The 18,015-nt window shown below is 33.8% G+C and overlaps 1 protein-coding gene across 3 annotated transcripts in view; it reads left to right on the top strand.

Annotated features, from left to right (window-relative positions):
- LOC114335606 (uncharacterized) overlaps positions 1-18,015 on the top strand; it is a 342,737-nt gene that overhangs the window by 106,256 nt on the left and 218,466 nt on the right. For 2 of the 3 annotated variants that reach the window (XM_028285865.2, XM_050653330.1), the window contains exon 2: positions 17,190-17,414. The exons of the other annotated variant lie outside the window; for it this stretch is intronic. In XM_028285865.2, the coding sequence (XP_028141666.1) occupies positions 17,190-17,414 (225 nt within the window). The remainder of the gene's footprint in view (positions 1-17,189; positions 17,415-18,015) is intronic. 3 annotated transcript variants of the gene reach the window in all.

Genomic DNA, 18,015 nt, shown 5'->3' with positions numbered 1-18,015 from the left:
CTTTTTGTCCTCACTGTGTCGGGTCGAGTTTCTGCCGCGTATGTCATTATTGGTCTGATGACTGTTTTGTAAATTCTGCTTTCATTTCTTTTCTGATATTGTTATTTCTCCATATTGTGTCATTCAGGCAACCTGCGGCTCTGTGTGCTCCATTCACTTGATCTTTCACTTCTCCACAAGGAAGAACTTCCTGTAGTTGGCTGTATACCATTAATTACAAGTAAAATTTAATAAAAAATTTTCTCCTTGGTAAAAGGTATATTAGTATAAAAAGCCCTAAAGGGCTACAAACATATGAACAAAACGTTTTCGCTCTGTAACAAGAGCATCATCAGTGTTACAAGAACATGGTGAGCCAACGAAAAAATACAAAGGCCAAAGCCTTTCAAAAAACAGACAAAAGTCTTATATAAATGAAAACATCGAAAAATCCAAAGGATGGATAAAATTACTAAGGATACGGCCCTAGGGCAACATATGACTCCCACACGTTGTAAGTGGGTCAAAAGGTAACTAGGTCATTCTGTTATAAGAGGTGGCAGGCAACTCAGGCCTTTTGACCCACTTACAACGTGTGGGAGTCATATGTTGCCCTAGGGCCGTATCCTTAGGAATTTTATCCATCCTTTGGATTTTTCGATGTTTTCAGTTATATAAGATTTTTGTCTGTTTTTTTGAAAGGCTTTGACCTTTGCATTTTTTGGTTGGCTCACCATGTTCTTGTAACACTGATGATGCTCTTGTTACAGAGCGAAAACGTTTTGTTCATATGTTGGTAGCCCTTTAGGGCTTTTTAAACTAATATACCTTTAACCAAGAAGAAAATATTTTATTAAATTTCACTTTCACTTCTGTTTCGAGCCTTCCGTTGCTAGATAGTGTGATCCTGGGTATTTAAACTCCATCACTTGTTCTATTATTTCACCGTCCAGCTCCAATTTACATCTTATAGGATTTGCTGTTATAACCATGCATTTTGTCTTTTTTGAGGAAATTAACACGCTAAATTTTCTGGCGATTATGTTAAATTGGTGCAGCATATGTTGTAAATCATCTTCACTTTGAGAGATTAGTATTGCATCGTCCGCATAGCAGATTATTTTAAGTTGTTTTTCTCCCATTTGGTATCCTTTTTTAGTTCTTACTTTTTTATTATTTCGTCCATGATCAGGTTGAACAATGAAGGACTCAAGGAATCCCCCTGTCTTATCCCATTGCCGGCTTCAATTGGGTCAGTTAGTTCATCTTCCACTTTTACTTTTATTGTGTTATTCTGGTAGATGTTTTCGATCGTTTTAATTATTCCTAGGAGTACCTCCCTCGAGTATAACAAATGAATAACGTCCTTTTATGTGACTCTGTAAAATGCTTTCTTAAGGTACACGAAACATAAATATGCCGGTTTGTTGTATTACAACGATTTCTCTTGAACTTGTCTCCTTATAAATATTGCATCAGTGCATGACCTTTCTAACCTAAAACCTTGTTTTTCTTCTGCTAATGTTATAATTTCATTCAATTTGTTTGTTATCACTTTCGTTGTTAATTTTAATGTTGTGTTTAATAAGTTAATTCCTCTGTAATTCTCAGGGTCCGATTTGTCTCCTTTTTGAAGAGAGGTATTAGGATGCTTGATCTCCATTCTTGTGGTATTCTGTTTTGTTCTATTATTTTTTGTATTAGTTTTAATAGTTGTTTAGTTAGATCTTGTTCTCCGTACTTTAGGAGTTCGTTCGATATTCTGTCCCCTAATGGGGATTTTTTTTAATTTTCTTAATGCTTCCTTTACCTCTCCCTCCTTGATATTTATTTCTGCGTTTGTCGTAACTTCAGGGGTTGGTGGTTCATTATCGTCTCCTCTAGCAAATATAGATCGGAAGTAGTGTGCCCATGTTTCCTTCTGAATGTGTTTGGCTTTTATTAATTTGTTCATCTCCTTTGATTATTTTTTATGATGTTTAATTGCTCAAGACTAAATCGATATATTAGTATCTTTGTAATTAATGAAGTAAGACCCATTAAGTATGGTATTTTTTGAGACCGCCTAAGTGTACTCTCTCTACAGTTAACGTACAGTCGAAAAAATGAAAGAGTATCCATGAACGAACATATAAAACACTCTGTATTTTCCTGTCACCATGTAACAAAGAAAATTGCCCATCGCAAGTACATGTAATAATAATTATGACATGTACTTGCGCTAGCCAATTTTTTGTGTGACACGGTGACAGGAAAATACAGCGTGTTTTATAATATGTTCGTTCATGGGTATTCTTTCATTTTTCTTACTGTATGTTACTTTCCCAATTAACCACCCTGTATAATATATTCTATAGTGAGGGTCCCAGGGCTGACCCTTGGGGTATTAACGCGGTAATTTTCATCTTCTTCTTCTTGGATATGCATACGGTTCTTTCAGATAGGTAGTCCTTTATTAAGTTGGACACATATTCCGGAGCTCCACATTCGACTATTCTGTCTATAATAAGGCCCCAGTTTGCTGAGTTGAAAGCGTTTTTAATGTCCAACAGAGCAAGGGCCACCCATATTTTTTGCTTACTCTAGTGGTGTCCCTTATCCACGCCGCAGCATCGACTGCCGGTCGGCCTTTTCTAAATCCATATTGCTGGTTTGATAGCACTCTCTCATCTTCCAACACGCGTTCCAGCCTATTCTAAGCCTAAGTCTAGGAGGCATACTGGCCGATAAGAGGATGCCGAATCGGGGGTTTTAGGAGCAGAACTAGGTTCGCTTCTTTTAGGTCTATGGGAAACTCTTGTTTCTGCAGTAGGTCGTTGCATATTCTTCTGATCAAACCTGGTTTCTCCGTTGCTACTATCTTGATTGCCTCTGGTGGCAGCCCGTCAGGAATCCCTTTCTCTGTCTTCATCTCTTGGCCAACGGTTTTTATTTCCTCTTCTGTGAACTCCTCCACCATATTTGAAAGTATTTTTATAAAATTCTGGATGTATTTGGTGGGGAAGAGGAGTTTAGCCGATTCCATCCGCTGCTCCTCATTCAATTTATATGCGGCGATAATTTTCAGGGCCTTCATAGTTATCTGGTAGGCGTCGCCCCATTCATCTTCGTCCAATGCTTTTATAAGGGCCTGCCGGTTTTCCTTTTTTTCCTATTTTATTTTTTTATTTAATTATTTCTTTAATTCCTTGTATCTTTCTTTGAGCTCGAGGCTGCCCTGGCTTCTCGTTTAATTCCTTCAAGCTCTGAGACATCTCTCCCGTAGACCTTCAATCTCATCTGTCCACCAATAGGAGGATTTTCATCATTCTTTTTCTTCACGGTGGCCAACTTTTCTGCATCTTTTAGTGCTCTTCTCAGTTGGTTAAGGTCAGAAATCTCTTCCTCGTTGATCTTTCTGACCTCCGATAGGTACGTGGATTTGTTAAAATAGATGTCAGTGTGTTCTATCGGCCGTCTTATTCCCCCCTTTACCTTAATTTCGTCCTTAATGTATCGGTGATGGGTAAACAGCTGGTCGTCGAGGACATACCACCCGTATATTCTGCGGGATAGCCCTTCACCTGCTAATGTTACATTGATGTGTGTCTGGCTGTCCCCTCTCAAAAAAGTTGATTTGTTGTTGCTCAGAACTTGGAGGCCAGCCTGGGCTATCAATTCATTCCTCCTTTTTATCATTTATGGGGGAACTCTACAACCTCTACTTAGCGCTAATGTCCCCGGCAACGAACACATTGACAATCGCATATGCTCAGAAAAATTCTTTTCTCTCCCCTCGTATGTAAGGCCTTTTTAATTCTCTCTTGTTCTTCTTTCTGTTTTTTCTTTCCATTTTTAGTTTGCATTGTTCACATTTTGTGTCTTCATGGGTTTTGTTGATTTCGTCTATGCTATCGTCTAACTTATTGTTGGTAGATTTTATAATCCCAAACAGTTTTCTTATTTCGGTATCCATTCCCTCCCCCAGCTTATCGCTTACTTTCTCGAATAGTTCCTGCAATTTTCTATTTATTTTTTCTTTTCTTGTTTCGTTCGGAAATTTAATACTTTGCATTTAGTCTTTATAAAGTTAGAATTTATAAAACTTGCATCAGACCTGTTATGACCTACGGCACTGAATCAAGAGAAGACACAAATAAAACCAACAGCATGCTACGTACAGCCGAAATGAAGACACTAAGAGCCATAGCAGGGAAGACAAGAAGGGATAGAATACGAAACAACATCATCAGGGAACAATGTGGCGTGCAAGATGTAGCAAGATGGAGTAGACAAAGACGAAGAGAATGGTTCACTCATGTAAAAAGAATGGAGGAGCACAGACTTCCAAGAATTGCGCTAGAAGGAAAACCAGCAGGCAAGCGTCCACCGGGGAGACCACCAAAAGGTATGGGGAGTACCGGGGAGACCACCGGGAGAGACAGCTTGCAGTCCACCTCTCAACAAATATTTCAGCATCGGAATTAACAGATCGACATATCTACAACAAGTATAAGAAGAAGAAGATTTGGCGCTCGACTCCAAACGCGAAAGCGAGATGTTTTTGTTCCAGCAAGAGTATGTATGGATGTTTTAGCCTTTGTACCAGAAAAATTCGCGGCGAAGATTGTGGATTACGTATACCTATTTTGCAGATTCATTTTTTTGGCACCTATTCGACTTTTCTGGCTTGTATTCGAAAGCGTAAAATATTTTGGAAACAGCTGCATGCCCCCTTGCAACAGTCTCGCGCCCCCCTAGGGGGGCGCGCCCCACAGGTTGGAAACCACTGTAAAGTTTAACCTCATCATGATTATTATTAGCCCGATTAATGAACACAATTTTCCTAAAACCCCCAAAAAAATAAAGGAAGGATGGAAATTTGGGAATAGATATTGAGATTGTCTATTATTATATAAGAAAAAGTTTACAATTCTACATCCCCTCCATTTTCCAAAAATTGGGAAAAGGGTGAAAAATATTGTCTCGGGGGTGAAAAAATATACATTCAAAATAAGTCCGGAATTATATAAAATGACTTATTCTAAGCAACTTTTGTTTTTTCACTTAGTCAATACTTTTCAACTTATTTGCGAGTGAGTATTTTCATTTAAAAAAACAACATGTTTTCGGACGGTTTTTTGCAAATAATTCAAAACGTAAGTATCTTATCGAAAATATTCTTAGCAAAAATATAGCTTATAAAAAAGTAAAAAAATGGTGTATGCATGAAGCCTTTAGACCCAGCAGAAGCAGAGTTGTAGCTAATGAAAAGTAGGTTCTTATTCGTCAAATTCTAAATCGAATATTTCAACGTGAAATAACCAAAAACGGAGCACTTTTCGGGGAAAACTGATTTTAAATTTTAAAGTGTTCAGAAAAAGGTTTAATATTGTTTTTCAAAAAAACTTCTAACATTAAAAGTAAGTGACTTACGCTCTAAATATTGTTGTTTTCTTTTATTTTTTGATAAAAAAATCATGAAAATCACCCCCTAATTAGCATCCCAAATAAAATTAATTATTACCGCTTCACAAGTTACTTTACTTATACTCTGGGCTAATTAGCAAAATTCATGGAAAAGTTATTTACCAGCAATTTTATTGCTGGAATCGAATTATAAGATCCTATATATTAATAATATAGGTATGCAAAGTCCGCAGATAGTGTGCTACTTTTTTTATAAACAAAATGGCGCCGACAAATCGTATTTTTTTCAATTATTGCTCTATAACTCCGAAGATTTTAACTTTACAACAAAAATACCCAAATAAAAATTCACCGCAATTAAATTCTGCATAGAGATATGTTTTTCACGATTTGCTCCGACGAAAATTTTCCTCGGAAAATGCGGGTTTTTCTAACAAAAACTATAATTTTCAAATAAAGTTTTAGGTAAGTAATTATTAATCAATAATTAAATAACTTAGTGACATCAAAGATTTCTTGGTATAGATTGTAATTCCAGAAGCCGGTGAAAATTAAACGAATATTTTAGCAGCAATTCAATTGTTAATTAACAATTTACGATCGCAATAATAACCAAAATAATCATGATACATTGATCAAATTTATAAAGATTATAAAGATGAGATGCTTGTTCAATATTTTATCGAAAAAATATAAATTTTTCTTTTTTTTGCATAATCTTTAAATTTTGAAAAAAAAATAGTTATAATACGTTGGTCTAATTAGTAAAGTACAAAGAAAGGTTATTTACCAGCAATTTTATTGCTTTAATCGAATTATAAGATCCTATATATTATTAATATAGGTATGCAAAGTCCACAGATAGTGTGCTACTTTTTTTATAAATAAAATGGCGCCGACAAATCGTATTTTTTTCAATTATTGCTCTATAACTCCAAAGATTTTAACTTTACACCAAAAATACTCAAACAGAAATTCACCCCAATTTAATTCTACATAGAGGCATGTTTTTCCCGATTTGCTCCGACGAAAATTTTCCTCGGAAAATGTGGGTTTTCCCAACAAAATCTCGAATTTTCAAATAAATTTTTTGGGCCAGTAATTATTTATCAATAATTATATAGCTTGGTGAAATAAAAGCTTTCTTGGTATAAATTATAAATTCAGAAGCCGGTTAAAATGAAACGAATATTTTAGCAACAATTCAATTGTTAATTAACAATTTACAGTCGCAATAACAACCAAAATAATCATGAGACATTGATCAAATTTAGAAAGATTATAAAGGTGTGATACCTATTTAATATTTTGTCGACAAAATATAAATGTTTCATTTTTTTGCATAATCTTTAAATGTTAAAAAAATTGTTATAAACAAATTAACATTTCTTAGAAATTGTTTATTATATTCTAATTTTAAAAGATACTTAAAATGCGTATTTCATAGGTCTTGAAAATGAATGCTTTAAAAAAATTTTCCAACCATTTGCAAATAAGTTAAGAAACAGCAAAATAAATATACGATATCTCCATTGTTTATAATTTGTTTTAATTGTTTCAAAGCTTAAAAGTGAGTCTATGGTACAATCTAATTACTCACAAAGAATGTCAAAAATTAGTGCAATGGTTATATTTTAATCAAAGATTAAAAATACTTTTTTTTTGTAATTTTTAGCGCGAAAGTAGGCTTGATACAGAGCCGGAGATAAAATGTTCACTCGAAGCGACTGACACGCTTAAACTCGCGCGAGTTGTGTATGTGGGCGGGTAGCTACGGTACTGTATTATTCTACTTTCGCGCGTGTAAATTACAAAAAAATATATTTATAATCTTTAATTAAAATATTACCATTAAGCTGATAATCGATATTGTTTTATAAATAATTAGCTTGTACTTTAAACTCACTTCTACGCTTTGAAAGAATTTAAAAAATTATTAACACCGTAGTAATAGGATGTTTAATTTGCTGTTTCATAACTTTTTTGCAAATGGTTGCAAAAAAGTTTTAAAGCATTCATTTTCAAGATATTTGAAATGCGCATTTTAGCTATTTTTTAAAATTATAATATAACAAAAACTTTCTGAGAAAGGTTAATTTGTTTATAACTATTTTTTTAAACATTTAAAGATTATGCAAAATAATAAAAAATTTATATTTTGTCGACAAAATGTTAAATAGGTATCTCATCTTTATAAGATTTCAAAGTTTGATCAGTGTATCTTAATTATTTTGGTTATTATTGCGACCGTAAATTATTAATTAACAATTGAATTGTTGCTAAAATATTCGTTTAATTTTCACCAGCTTCTGTAACTATAATCTAAACCAAGAAGGCTTTTAAGTCACCAAATTATTTAATTATTGGTAAATAATTACTTATCTAAAACTTTATTTGAAAATTAAAGATTTTGTTGGGAAAACCCGCATTTTCCGAGGAAAATTTTCGTCGGAGCAGATCGGGAAAAACACGCCTCTATGCAGAATTTAATTACGGTGAATTTTTATTTGAGTGTTTTTGTTGTAAAGTTAAAATCTTCGGATTTCTAGAGCAATAATTGAAAAAAACACGATTTTCGGGCGCCATTTTGTTTATAAAAATAGTAGCACACTATCTGAGGACTTTGCATACCTATATTATTAATATATAGGATCTTATAATTCGATTCCAGCAATAAAATTGCTGGTAAATAACTTTTCCCAAAAATGGCCTATTCTCCGATAATCAGCCCAGACTATTATGTATTTTTATATGATGTATAATTTTTTATATGATGTAGGTTCATTGGTTCAATGTGCACATTTTTGAAAAACTTTGATTTTAAAATAATCAATTTTTTTCAATTTTGAAAAAAAAAATCATTTTTTTTTCAAAATAACTTAAAAATTATTAGTAATACCAAAAATCTTAAAGAGTAATAAAAGGTACGTTTTGCTTTTCTGAATAGGTATTTTGGATTTTTTTTGCTTGTTAGACAAAAATAGGTTATGCTATGGCTGTTTAAAATTGGCATAAACTCGTGGTTAGTTACTCGTTCAAGCCATTTTAACTACAGCCTTTTCAAAAATAAGGAATTTGAACCGATGAAACTTATAGATCATATAGAAAGAATACATTAGAAAAGTAACTTGTGAAGTGGTAACGATTAAATTTATTTGGGATGCTAATTAGGTGTTGATTTCGCGATTATTTTTACCAAACAATAAAAGGGACCAACAATATTTTGAGCGTAACTCACTTTTAATGTTAGAAGTTTTTTTAAAACAAAAATAAACCTTTTTTTAAACACTTAAAAAAGTTGTAATAAGTTTTCCCCGAATAGTGCTCCGTTTTTTGGCTATTTCACGTTGAAATATTCGATTTTGGAATTTGACGAAGAAGAATCTACTTTTCATTAGCTACAACTTCTATTTGGTCTATAGATTTCATGCATACACCATTTTTTCATATTTTTATAAGCTATATTTTTGCTAGGAATATTTTTTTTAGATAAGATGCTTACTTTTTGATTTATTTGCCAAAAACCGTCCAAAATCATATTTTTCTTTATTAAAAATGAACATATTCACTCGCAAATAACTCGAAAAGTATTGACTTACGGAAAAAACTCTATAAAACAAAAGTTTCTTAAAATCAGTTATTTTATCCAATTCCTGACTTATTTTGAATGTATATTTTTCACCCCCAAGAAGGGGGTAGGTATTCCCCTCCATTTTTGTAAAATGGAGGGATGTAGAATTGTAAACTTTTTCTTATATAATATTAGACAATTATTTTAACTATCTATTCCCAAATTTTCATCCTTCCTTTATTTTTTTTTGGGTCAGATTTTTCTTTGATCGGGCTATATGAAAAACAAAAAATTCATCTACATAGAGTACTACAATAAGGATTGAATTATCACTGTTTTTAACAAGAATACATGGTTCAATTTCACATTGTTTAAAATTCAACTTTAACGAAATTTGGTATGCCTTTTTATACCACACAGGAGCGTCATTTGAAATTTTGTTTGGGGGGGGGGCAAGCACTATATATACAATACATTATATATGATGTTATGATGAATATTGATGTATTTTCTGTAAATTTCAGTCATTTTCAGGGCCATTGGGGGGGGGGGCAAATGCCCCCCTGGACGCCCAAATGACGCCCCTGATACCACAGTCTCGAAGACTGTTTGAGACCATATATAGCTTCTCTTGAGCAGGCAGACTTTATTTTCCGAGTCTGGTTCATTAAAACCTTCAGGTTGAGCCATATATGTATATGGTTTCATCAATTTCACAATTCAGGAACGCAGTCTCCACATCTAAATGAACTGTATGTAGATTTATATTAATAAGCATAATGACGCACGGGTAAAGACTCGCGGACTCAACTGTAACTAAGCGTCGCTTGTACCGGGATAATCCCAGTAGGACTTGACTGTTGATTATACCAGAATTAGTTTTACAAGACGATCTCAAACTCTGCGGGAGGATATGCTTTCACAAGTAAAAAAAATCAAATTAAAAAGATTTCGATATTCTCTTGAATATTTGGTTTCGCTTAGCGGCATTTGCCAATGTAAATAAAGAATTGGATTATGCCCATTCTCTTCTTCGAAGATATGCGCAATGCTTAAAGTGTTTATAAATAGAACCCTAGTCTATGATATACAGAATGGAAAAAATTTAACGTAAAAAGATTTTGATATTCTCTTGAATATCTGGTTTCGCTTAGCGGCATTTTCCAATGTAAATGAACAATTGGTTTATTCCTATTCTCTTCTTCTAAGATATACTTAATGCTTAAAGTGTTTATAAATGGAACCGTGGTAAATTTTTATGATATACAGAATGGAAAAAAATTCAACGTAAAAAGATTTCGATATCCTCTTTAATAGGTATTTGGTTTCGCTTAGTGGCATTTGCCAATGTAAATAAACAATTGTATTATGCCTATTCAGGCCCGCCGAGAGGGAGTACAGCCAGTACATTTTACCGGGCCCCCGCGATGTAAGGGGCCCGCCGTCGACCAGACCAAAGACGTAATTTTTCCCGTTTTTTTGCTCTTTACTTTATGTGCATAATGCGTTTAGTTAATTTCATATATTACGAGCTTTACCTCTATTGTGAAACATAGGACCTAGTATTGAGGCGACTGATAACTGAGCCCAACGCAATATTTCTTTGTGAAATATTTAATATTGTCATAGATTGTATAATAAGTAACTTAACCAGAAAATTTAAAGCAGCCGTTGAAATTCATTCGGTATTTAACATTTTATGGACATTCTGAGATGAAGAAAATATTAAGATTGAGATTAAGATTAATATTAAGAATATTAAGAAAAAAATTAATATATTGCTCGAATTTTATAAAGAAGACGATAGAGCGATATACAAGAAGAATATTTTTAAATCTCAATTTTATTCAATAGATTTACTTAATAAAATTAAACATCAAAAATTGGAACTATTATTTCTTAACGTCGTTATAGCGTCAAGAATATTTTGCACATTACCGGTGGTAGTCGCAAAAGGGAAAATACCCTTTAGTTTTCTTTCTCACATAAAAAATGCTATGAGATCTACAATGAAACAGGATCGCTTAATTGGCCTAGCAACTTTTTGCATTGATAATGATTTGGTAAAATCATGCGATTTTTCGAAAATTATAGACCTTTGCCAATAAAAAAACTCGAAAAGTACTCTTATTTAAATATTTTCACTATTATAAAAATATAATCAAAATTTAATAAAAATTATATTTGAAATGTTTCTTATTATTTATTAATGATAATTTTTATCAATTTTATTTCTATAAAAATTAAACAATTTTTTCGCTCTTCACTTTTTGCCGGTGGCCCTCTCTTCACTTCTTATCGGGGCCCGCTCATCTCTTTCGGCGGCCCTGTTCCTATTCTTTTCTTCTATCATTCTAAGATATACGCAATGCTTAAAGTGTTTATAAATAAAACCCTAATAAATTTTTGTGATATACAGAATGGAAAAAAATGCTACAGTGTTTGAAATATTTTGCCTTTCTAATTTTAATCGTTTTTATCACTTCTCTTTTGTCACCATTCTTCGTAGTACGGTATCGTTGATTATCTTGTCCATCCATGATATATTCAGGATTCGCCTGTAAAGAAGCCTTACTTTGATGTCCAGATTAAAGTTGTGGCTTTTAAGGAGTTTGGCCATGTTGCTGAATGCACTCTTATTTTACTTATCTTCTGTGAGTGATCCCACTATTCGTTTACAATTTTACAAAGTTAGGTAAATTGTTTTACTCGGTGTATTCTTGATAAGCTGGGCGTATCCAATTTTATTTTTGCTGATAATATGATGCTGATTGTGTATATATTATACAGGGTGTCCCGAAAAGATTGGTCATAAATTATACCACAAATTCTGGGGTCAAAAATAGGTTGATTGAACCTAACTTACCTCAGTACAAATGTACTGAGTACAGTACAAATGTACTGAGTACAGTACCCTTTGAAGTTACAAAATTAAAATCAATTTTTTCCAATATATCGAAAACTATTAGAGATTTTTTGATTTAAAATGGACATGAGACACTCTTATGACAGAAAGATCTTAAAAAAAATTATAGTGAAATTTTTGCCCCCCATAAAAATTTTATGTGGGGTTTGTTCCTTAAACACCCCAAACTTTTCTGTACATTTCAATTAAATTATTATTATGGTACCATTAGTTAAACACGATATTTTGAATTTTTGTCAAATCCACCATTATATTATTTGTATATGGTTAAGTACGATTGTAGAGACCTGGTAATAATATGAAAATTTATTTATAATTTAAATTTTTAGGTATACAGTGGAAACCCGATAAATCGGCCTCCGATAACCCGGAAGTTCGGCTAACCCGGACCGATTTTCATCAGACAAAAAAATATTTTTTCAGTTTGACTGAGTTTTTTTACCAAGAAATGAATAATACTGTATATCAGTTCGTATAATATACTTAACGTTGCACGTCACTATCTACGTCAGAGATCGAAGTTGACATCGTTGCCAAAGTATAAAAAAATCCTGAATCCATTTTAAATCTAATACATCACATAATTATTGCAAACGTGGATTATACAACAAAACAAATTAATATTGAATACAAATAAATAAAAACTTTAGAAATAGAAAACAAGAATTAAGTTATAATCCTACGTTAAAGTAAATAATAAAAACAGTACTATATAAACAATGACAGTACATTATATTATAATAAAACAAATACTTATAATAGTAAAGAATAAAAACAAATATGAAGTGTCATCACAGGAACTGTCAAATAAATGTTACCAATTTATGCCAAAATATCACCTTTGTTCGCTCGCAGTTATAGTGTAATCCGAATAAGTGTGCTTTATAAAAACGCTTTATATTCCACTTATACAAATTAAATGAAATAAATTAGGGTATGTGTCTTTAAATGCACATTTATGTATATAATAAAATATGTATAGTGGCTGTAATTCCAGTGTACTCGACAACATGATTCTAAAAAAGAACACACCTACCGCCTAAATATTTCGTGTTGGTATCATGTGACGTCACGGGCTATGACGCGGATGACGTGCAACGGTAAGTATATTAGACGGAGTATAACTGTATGTAATTTAGATGTATTGTCCATATGTACTTCATCTTTTCGCAATTATAATAGAGTTTACCTGTAAGTATACATTATTTTATTAATTTTTACCATATTCTCCGGTTAATTCGGATCTTCGATAACCCGGATCGGCCGGGGTCCCGATTAACCTCACTTATCGAGGTTCGACTGTACTTTGAATCATATTAAAAAAGAATTCACATCTCGATAATACGTGTCTTATCGCAAAAATACTAAGAGGCAAAAAAGTTTTAAAAACACTGTGTTTAACCAATGGTGCCGTAATAATAGTTTAATTGGGACGTACACAAACATTTGGGGGGATTAAAGAAACAAAACCCCCACACAATTTTTATGTAAACGTATTAAAAAAGAAGTCGCATCTCGATAAAACGGGCTTATCGAAAAAATACTAAGAGGCCAAAAAGTTTTAAAAACATTGTGCTTAACTAATGGTACCACAATAATAATTTAATTGGAACGTACACAAAAGTTTGGGGGGTTTACGGGAACAACCCATAAAATTTTATGGGGTGTACAAATTTCACTGTTGTTTTTTTAAGATATTCCTGCCATAGGAATACCACATGTCTATTTTTAATAAGAAATCTCTAAGAGTTTTCGATTTATGAAAAAAAAATCGATTTTCATTTTGTAACTCAAAGGGCTGTAACTTTTTTGTGTGCACTATTGTATACAGTGCTAGTCAAAAGTCCCTACCCCCCCCCTCGTATCTTTTGAACGGTTATACCTATAATAGTGAAATTTGGAGGGAGGAAATAAACGGACGTAAGCTTCTTAACTAGCCATGACAGATGACGTAATAGTGACAGATGACTTTACAGCGCCACTGTGACAGATAATTTTAAATGAGACCTTATGGCAAGTGATACCTCGTTTGAAAGGTATTGAAAATACCTATTCAGTCATACTAATTTTGTTTGAATTTAAGCTAATTTTGATAAATAAATAAATATAAAATTGTAGTTTCGCATTTAATTAATAAAAATTAAAAATTCCGCCTATGATTACTTGTCAAAAAGGTTGACTTGACATAAAAACTACTAGAGAATTGAAAAACGTCAACTTTTTTGATAAAAAAACAGGCGGACATTTGAATTTTTATTAATTAAATGCGAAACTACAATATTATATTTATTTAATATATTCACCAAAATCAAAATCAACTTAAACCCAAAAAAAATAGTATGACTGAATAGGTATTTTGAATACCTTTCAAACGAGGTATCACTTGCCATAAGGTCCTATTTAAAATTTTCGGTCACAGTGGCTCTGTAATGTCATCTGTCACTATTACGTCACCTCTCATGACTAGTTAAGAAGCTTACGTCCGTTTATTTCCTCCCTCCAAATTTCACTATTATAGGTATAGCCGTTCAAAAGATAAGAGGGGGAGTACGGACATTTGACTAGCACTGTATAGGTAAGTGAGGTTCAATCAATCTATTTTTGACCCCAGGATCTGTGGTATAATTTATGACCAATCTTTTCGGGACACCCTGTATATTGAAAAACTTTAAAATTAAATAAGTATACTATGCAATTTCCGGTACTAAACCATACGTAAGAGTTCGGAATGGGACGTTACGATGCCGCCGGTTCATCGCCGGCCGTTTCGATGCCGCCGGTTCATCGCCAGTCCATTTCATCGCCGTCATATCTCGCATTTCCTAGAATTCCTTATTAATACTAAAAATAACTAATAATTGTAACTGTCGAAAATTCGGAAATATCTCAGATAGCGATTAATTGACTGGCGATGAACCGGCTGGCATCGGCATCGAACTGGCGGCATCGAAACGGCGGCGATGAAACGTCCTAGACCCGTAAGAGTTTATATCGTTACATTTTTAATTTCAGTCCCAAGAAGGAAATACTGGATATTATTAACGTTGCAGAGCTCAATAATTAAATAGATCGTATGGTATTTTACTGTTAATTATTATTATTAGATTATTCATTTAATTCTAAATCTGGGAAATAATCAAGCACTCTATAATTTCAACTCTTATTTATGATTAGATTTGGTACATTGTGTTAATGACTTCTTCTTGATGTGCCATCCGTGACGAATTTTGGCGAACATAATGGCAATTTTTATCGGCAGCAGCGCGGAAAAGATACACATATGTTGTGTTGAACCAGGTTCTAAGGTTGTTTAACCAGGACTTCTTTTCCTGGACCTTTCCAAATATTTTTCCTTGCAGGATGGCTTCTAGGAAGGCATATTTGGATTCATCTCATATAATGCTTCTGAAGTATTGTAACTTGAGAGATTTGATGGTGGTCAGTACCTCTCGATTCTTCTTCATTCTTCTGAGGACCTCCTCATTTGTGACCCTGTCAGTCCACGGGATTTTAAGGATTCTGGCCATTCTGGTATTCTTTAAGTGTACTTGCCAGTTTAAATTGTAGTCGAAGCTGTCCTCGGATTACTTGTAGGCCTGGAACCCGCGTACCAAAAAAAGTTGATTAATAGCAAGCTGAAAATTTGTTAATAGCTTAACAGTTTCTAGTCGGACAAACTTTGATGTACGAGAAGTTTGGAACATGGGAAGTTTTAATTGTGGAACAGGTTAAAAATTTGGAACGTCACACTACTAAAACATCCCATGTATTTTGTCGGACAGAACTTCCAATTGATTTGTTGCCCTTTCATTAAACTCTCATGCAAAAATCAGACCGCTATTTATCACCAAATAATTACTGCCATTGTTCCCATACATCAAAGTTTGTCCGACTAGACACCGTTAAACTATTAACAAATTTTTAGCTTGCTATTAATCAACTTTTTTTGGTACGCGGGATCCAGACCTATTATAGGGATATAAAAGTCTTGGATGTTAATAGTTTCTAAAAGTGGCTTGCACACGTTAGTGTATATATTTATTCTTTTGACCAAATGTCTAGTTTCTCGCCATGATCATCTTCATATGATCAATCCGGTTCTGAGGTTTCACATTGATCCTTCCTTGAGTCCTTTGTTGTTCAACCTGATCATGGATGAAATAATAAAACAAGTCAGCACTAAAAAAGGATAACAAATGGGAGAAAAACAACTTAAAATAGTCTGCTATGCAGACGATGCAATACTAATATCTCAAAGTGAGGACGATTTACAACGTATGCTGCACCAATTTAACATAACCGCCAGAAAATTTAACATGTTAATTTCCCCACAAGAGACAAAATGCATGGTTATAACAGCAAATCCAATAAGAAGTAAATTTGAGCTGGAACGTCAGATAATAGAACAAGTGATGGAGTTTAAATATCTAGGCATCAAACTATCTAGCTACGAAAGGCTTAAAACAGAAGTGGAAGATCAAGTGAATAGAGCAAACAGGGCCGCAAGTTGACTGAATCACTGTAAGACTCTATGAGACAGAGCTAGAAGCACAGATAAAGAATGGAGATGCAAGGTGGATAATAACTGGGTAAGAAACAGAAGAATAGAATGGAATGACCACATAAGACGAATGACAACAAATATAGAGTAGTAAGGAAAACAAGAGACGGTTCCCCAATAGGAAGACGATCAGTGGGAAGGTCACGAAAACGATGGAACAACAACTTACTAGAGGCACATTGGAAAAACAGACAGAGTCATGTCTATACAAAAAGAAGAAGAAGAAGAAGAAATGTATAGTTGCAGTCACTATCAGATATGATCAGATATGGTAGATTACGATCATTACCGACAGTTACAAAATATACTGTTGAGTAGGTTTTGATGCAAAGGAGGGAACATGCACCATGTTCATGACATAAATACAACAATTTGCTCATTTAAACTTTTAGCGTCCTTTTGTTCTTGTGGAATTTCTTCTTCTTCTAAAGGTGGCTATCTTCTAGAGAAATTGGCGATCACATTAATCCATCTTATTCTATTCACAGCAGCTTGAAATAGATCAGTGGAATTAACGATACCACAATATTGTCACGAATGGATTAGTTCGTGTTATAAACTCAAGAACAGAGCAAACAATAAAAATGTAACTACTATATCAATGTACAGAAAATACAACAAAGGGATTTATGGCTTACATCAAGTAGTAGTCTCTTTAGCTTCTTCTCTGTATTCTTTTGTCTGTATTTTCACCTTCTTTTTTAATTAAAATTAATTAATACCCTTTTTCCTTATTCCCTCAGGGTCCGAAGTCTTCTGTGCTCCTGGCGCAACTTGTGAATTCTTCCTGTCCTGTTGGCTATCCGGGGGTCTGTTGGATCAGCCCTGCGGCGGTTTGCTGAAGGGATGCTGTTACAGGGGACGAGTCGCGAAGACGGGACCCAGCGGGCTTTTGGCGATCGGGACGCTAGATGCGCCAGTCGAGACACCAAAAGTTCAACAATTCGCAGTCGTCGACAATGATAATCGTAAGTGCGGACGTATTTGTAAGCATGACTTCCTTTTTTCACATTGTATATACACATTTCTAAATAGTTTTAAGTGAAGGACATATAAAGGCGTTTGTGATTATTGCTTCAATAGTGACCATGACAACGACCACGGTCACAGCCACCACGATGGTGATAGGTATATAAATGTCTTGTACACAACGTGCCGTCTTCTTTCGAAGGTTAGCACGCATCATGACTATTTGGAAAAAATAGCAGGCTTGGATGACAGATGACATATTGGATTTGATGGAACAACGGTGACTAGCGAAAAACAACGAAACACTTTATAACAGCATACAAAAAGAAATTCGACGTAAAATACGAGAGGCAAAGAGTCAACATCTAGCCAAATAGTGTCATAACATTGAAGAACTTAAAAACAGATACGGCACGTTTAACATGTATAAAAAAGTGAAAGAAGCGGCTGGTACCTTCAATAAGAAAAAAACTGCATTGCTACAGGATGACCATGGTAAAGTCATATTTGAAGTAGAGGACAAACTTAAAGAATGGGAAAATTACGTCACGAACCTATTCGAAGACGATAGGAGTAGTTCACCTCTCGATATGACTAACT

The sequence above is a fragment of the Diabrotica virgifera genome, chromosome 6, assembly GCF_917563875.1.
Source record: "Diabrotica virgifera virgifera chromosome 6, PGI_DIABVI_V3a".
In the NCBI taxonomy this organism is placed as follows: domain Eukaryota; kingdom Metazoa; phylum Arthropoda; class Insecta; order Coleoptera; family Chrysomelidae; genus Diabrotica; species Diabrotica virgifera.
Note: the sequence above shows the minus strand (reverse complement) of the source record. Positions and strands in the feature narration are given on the sequence as shown.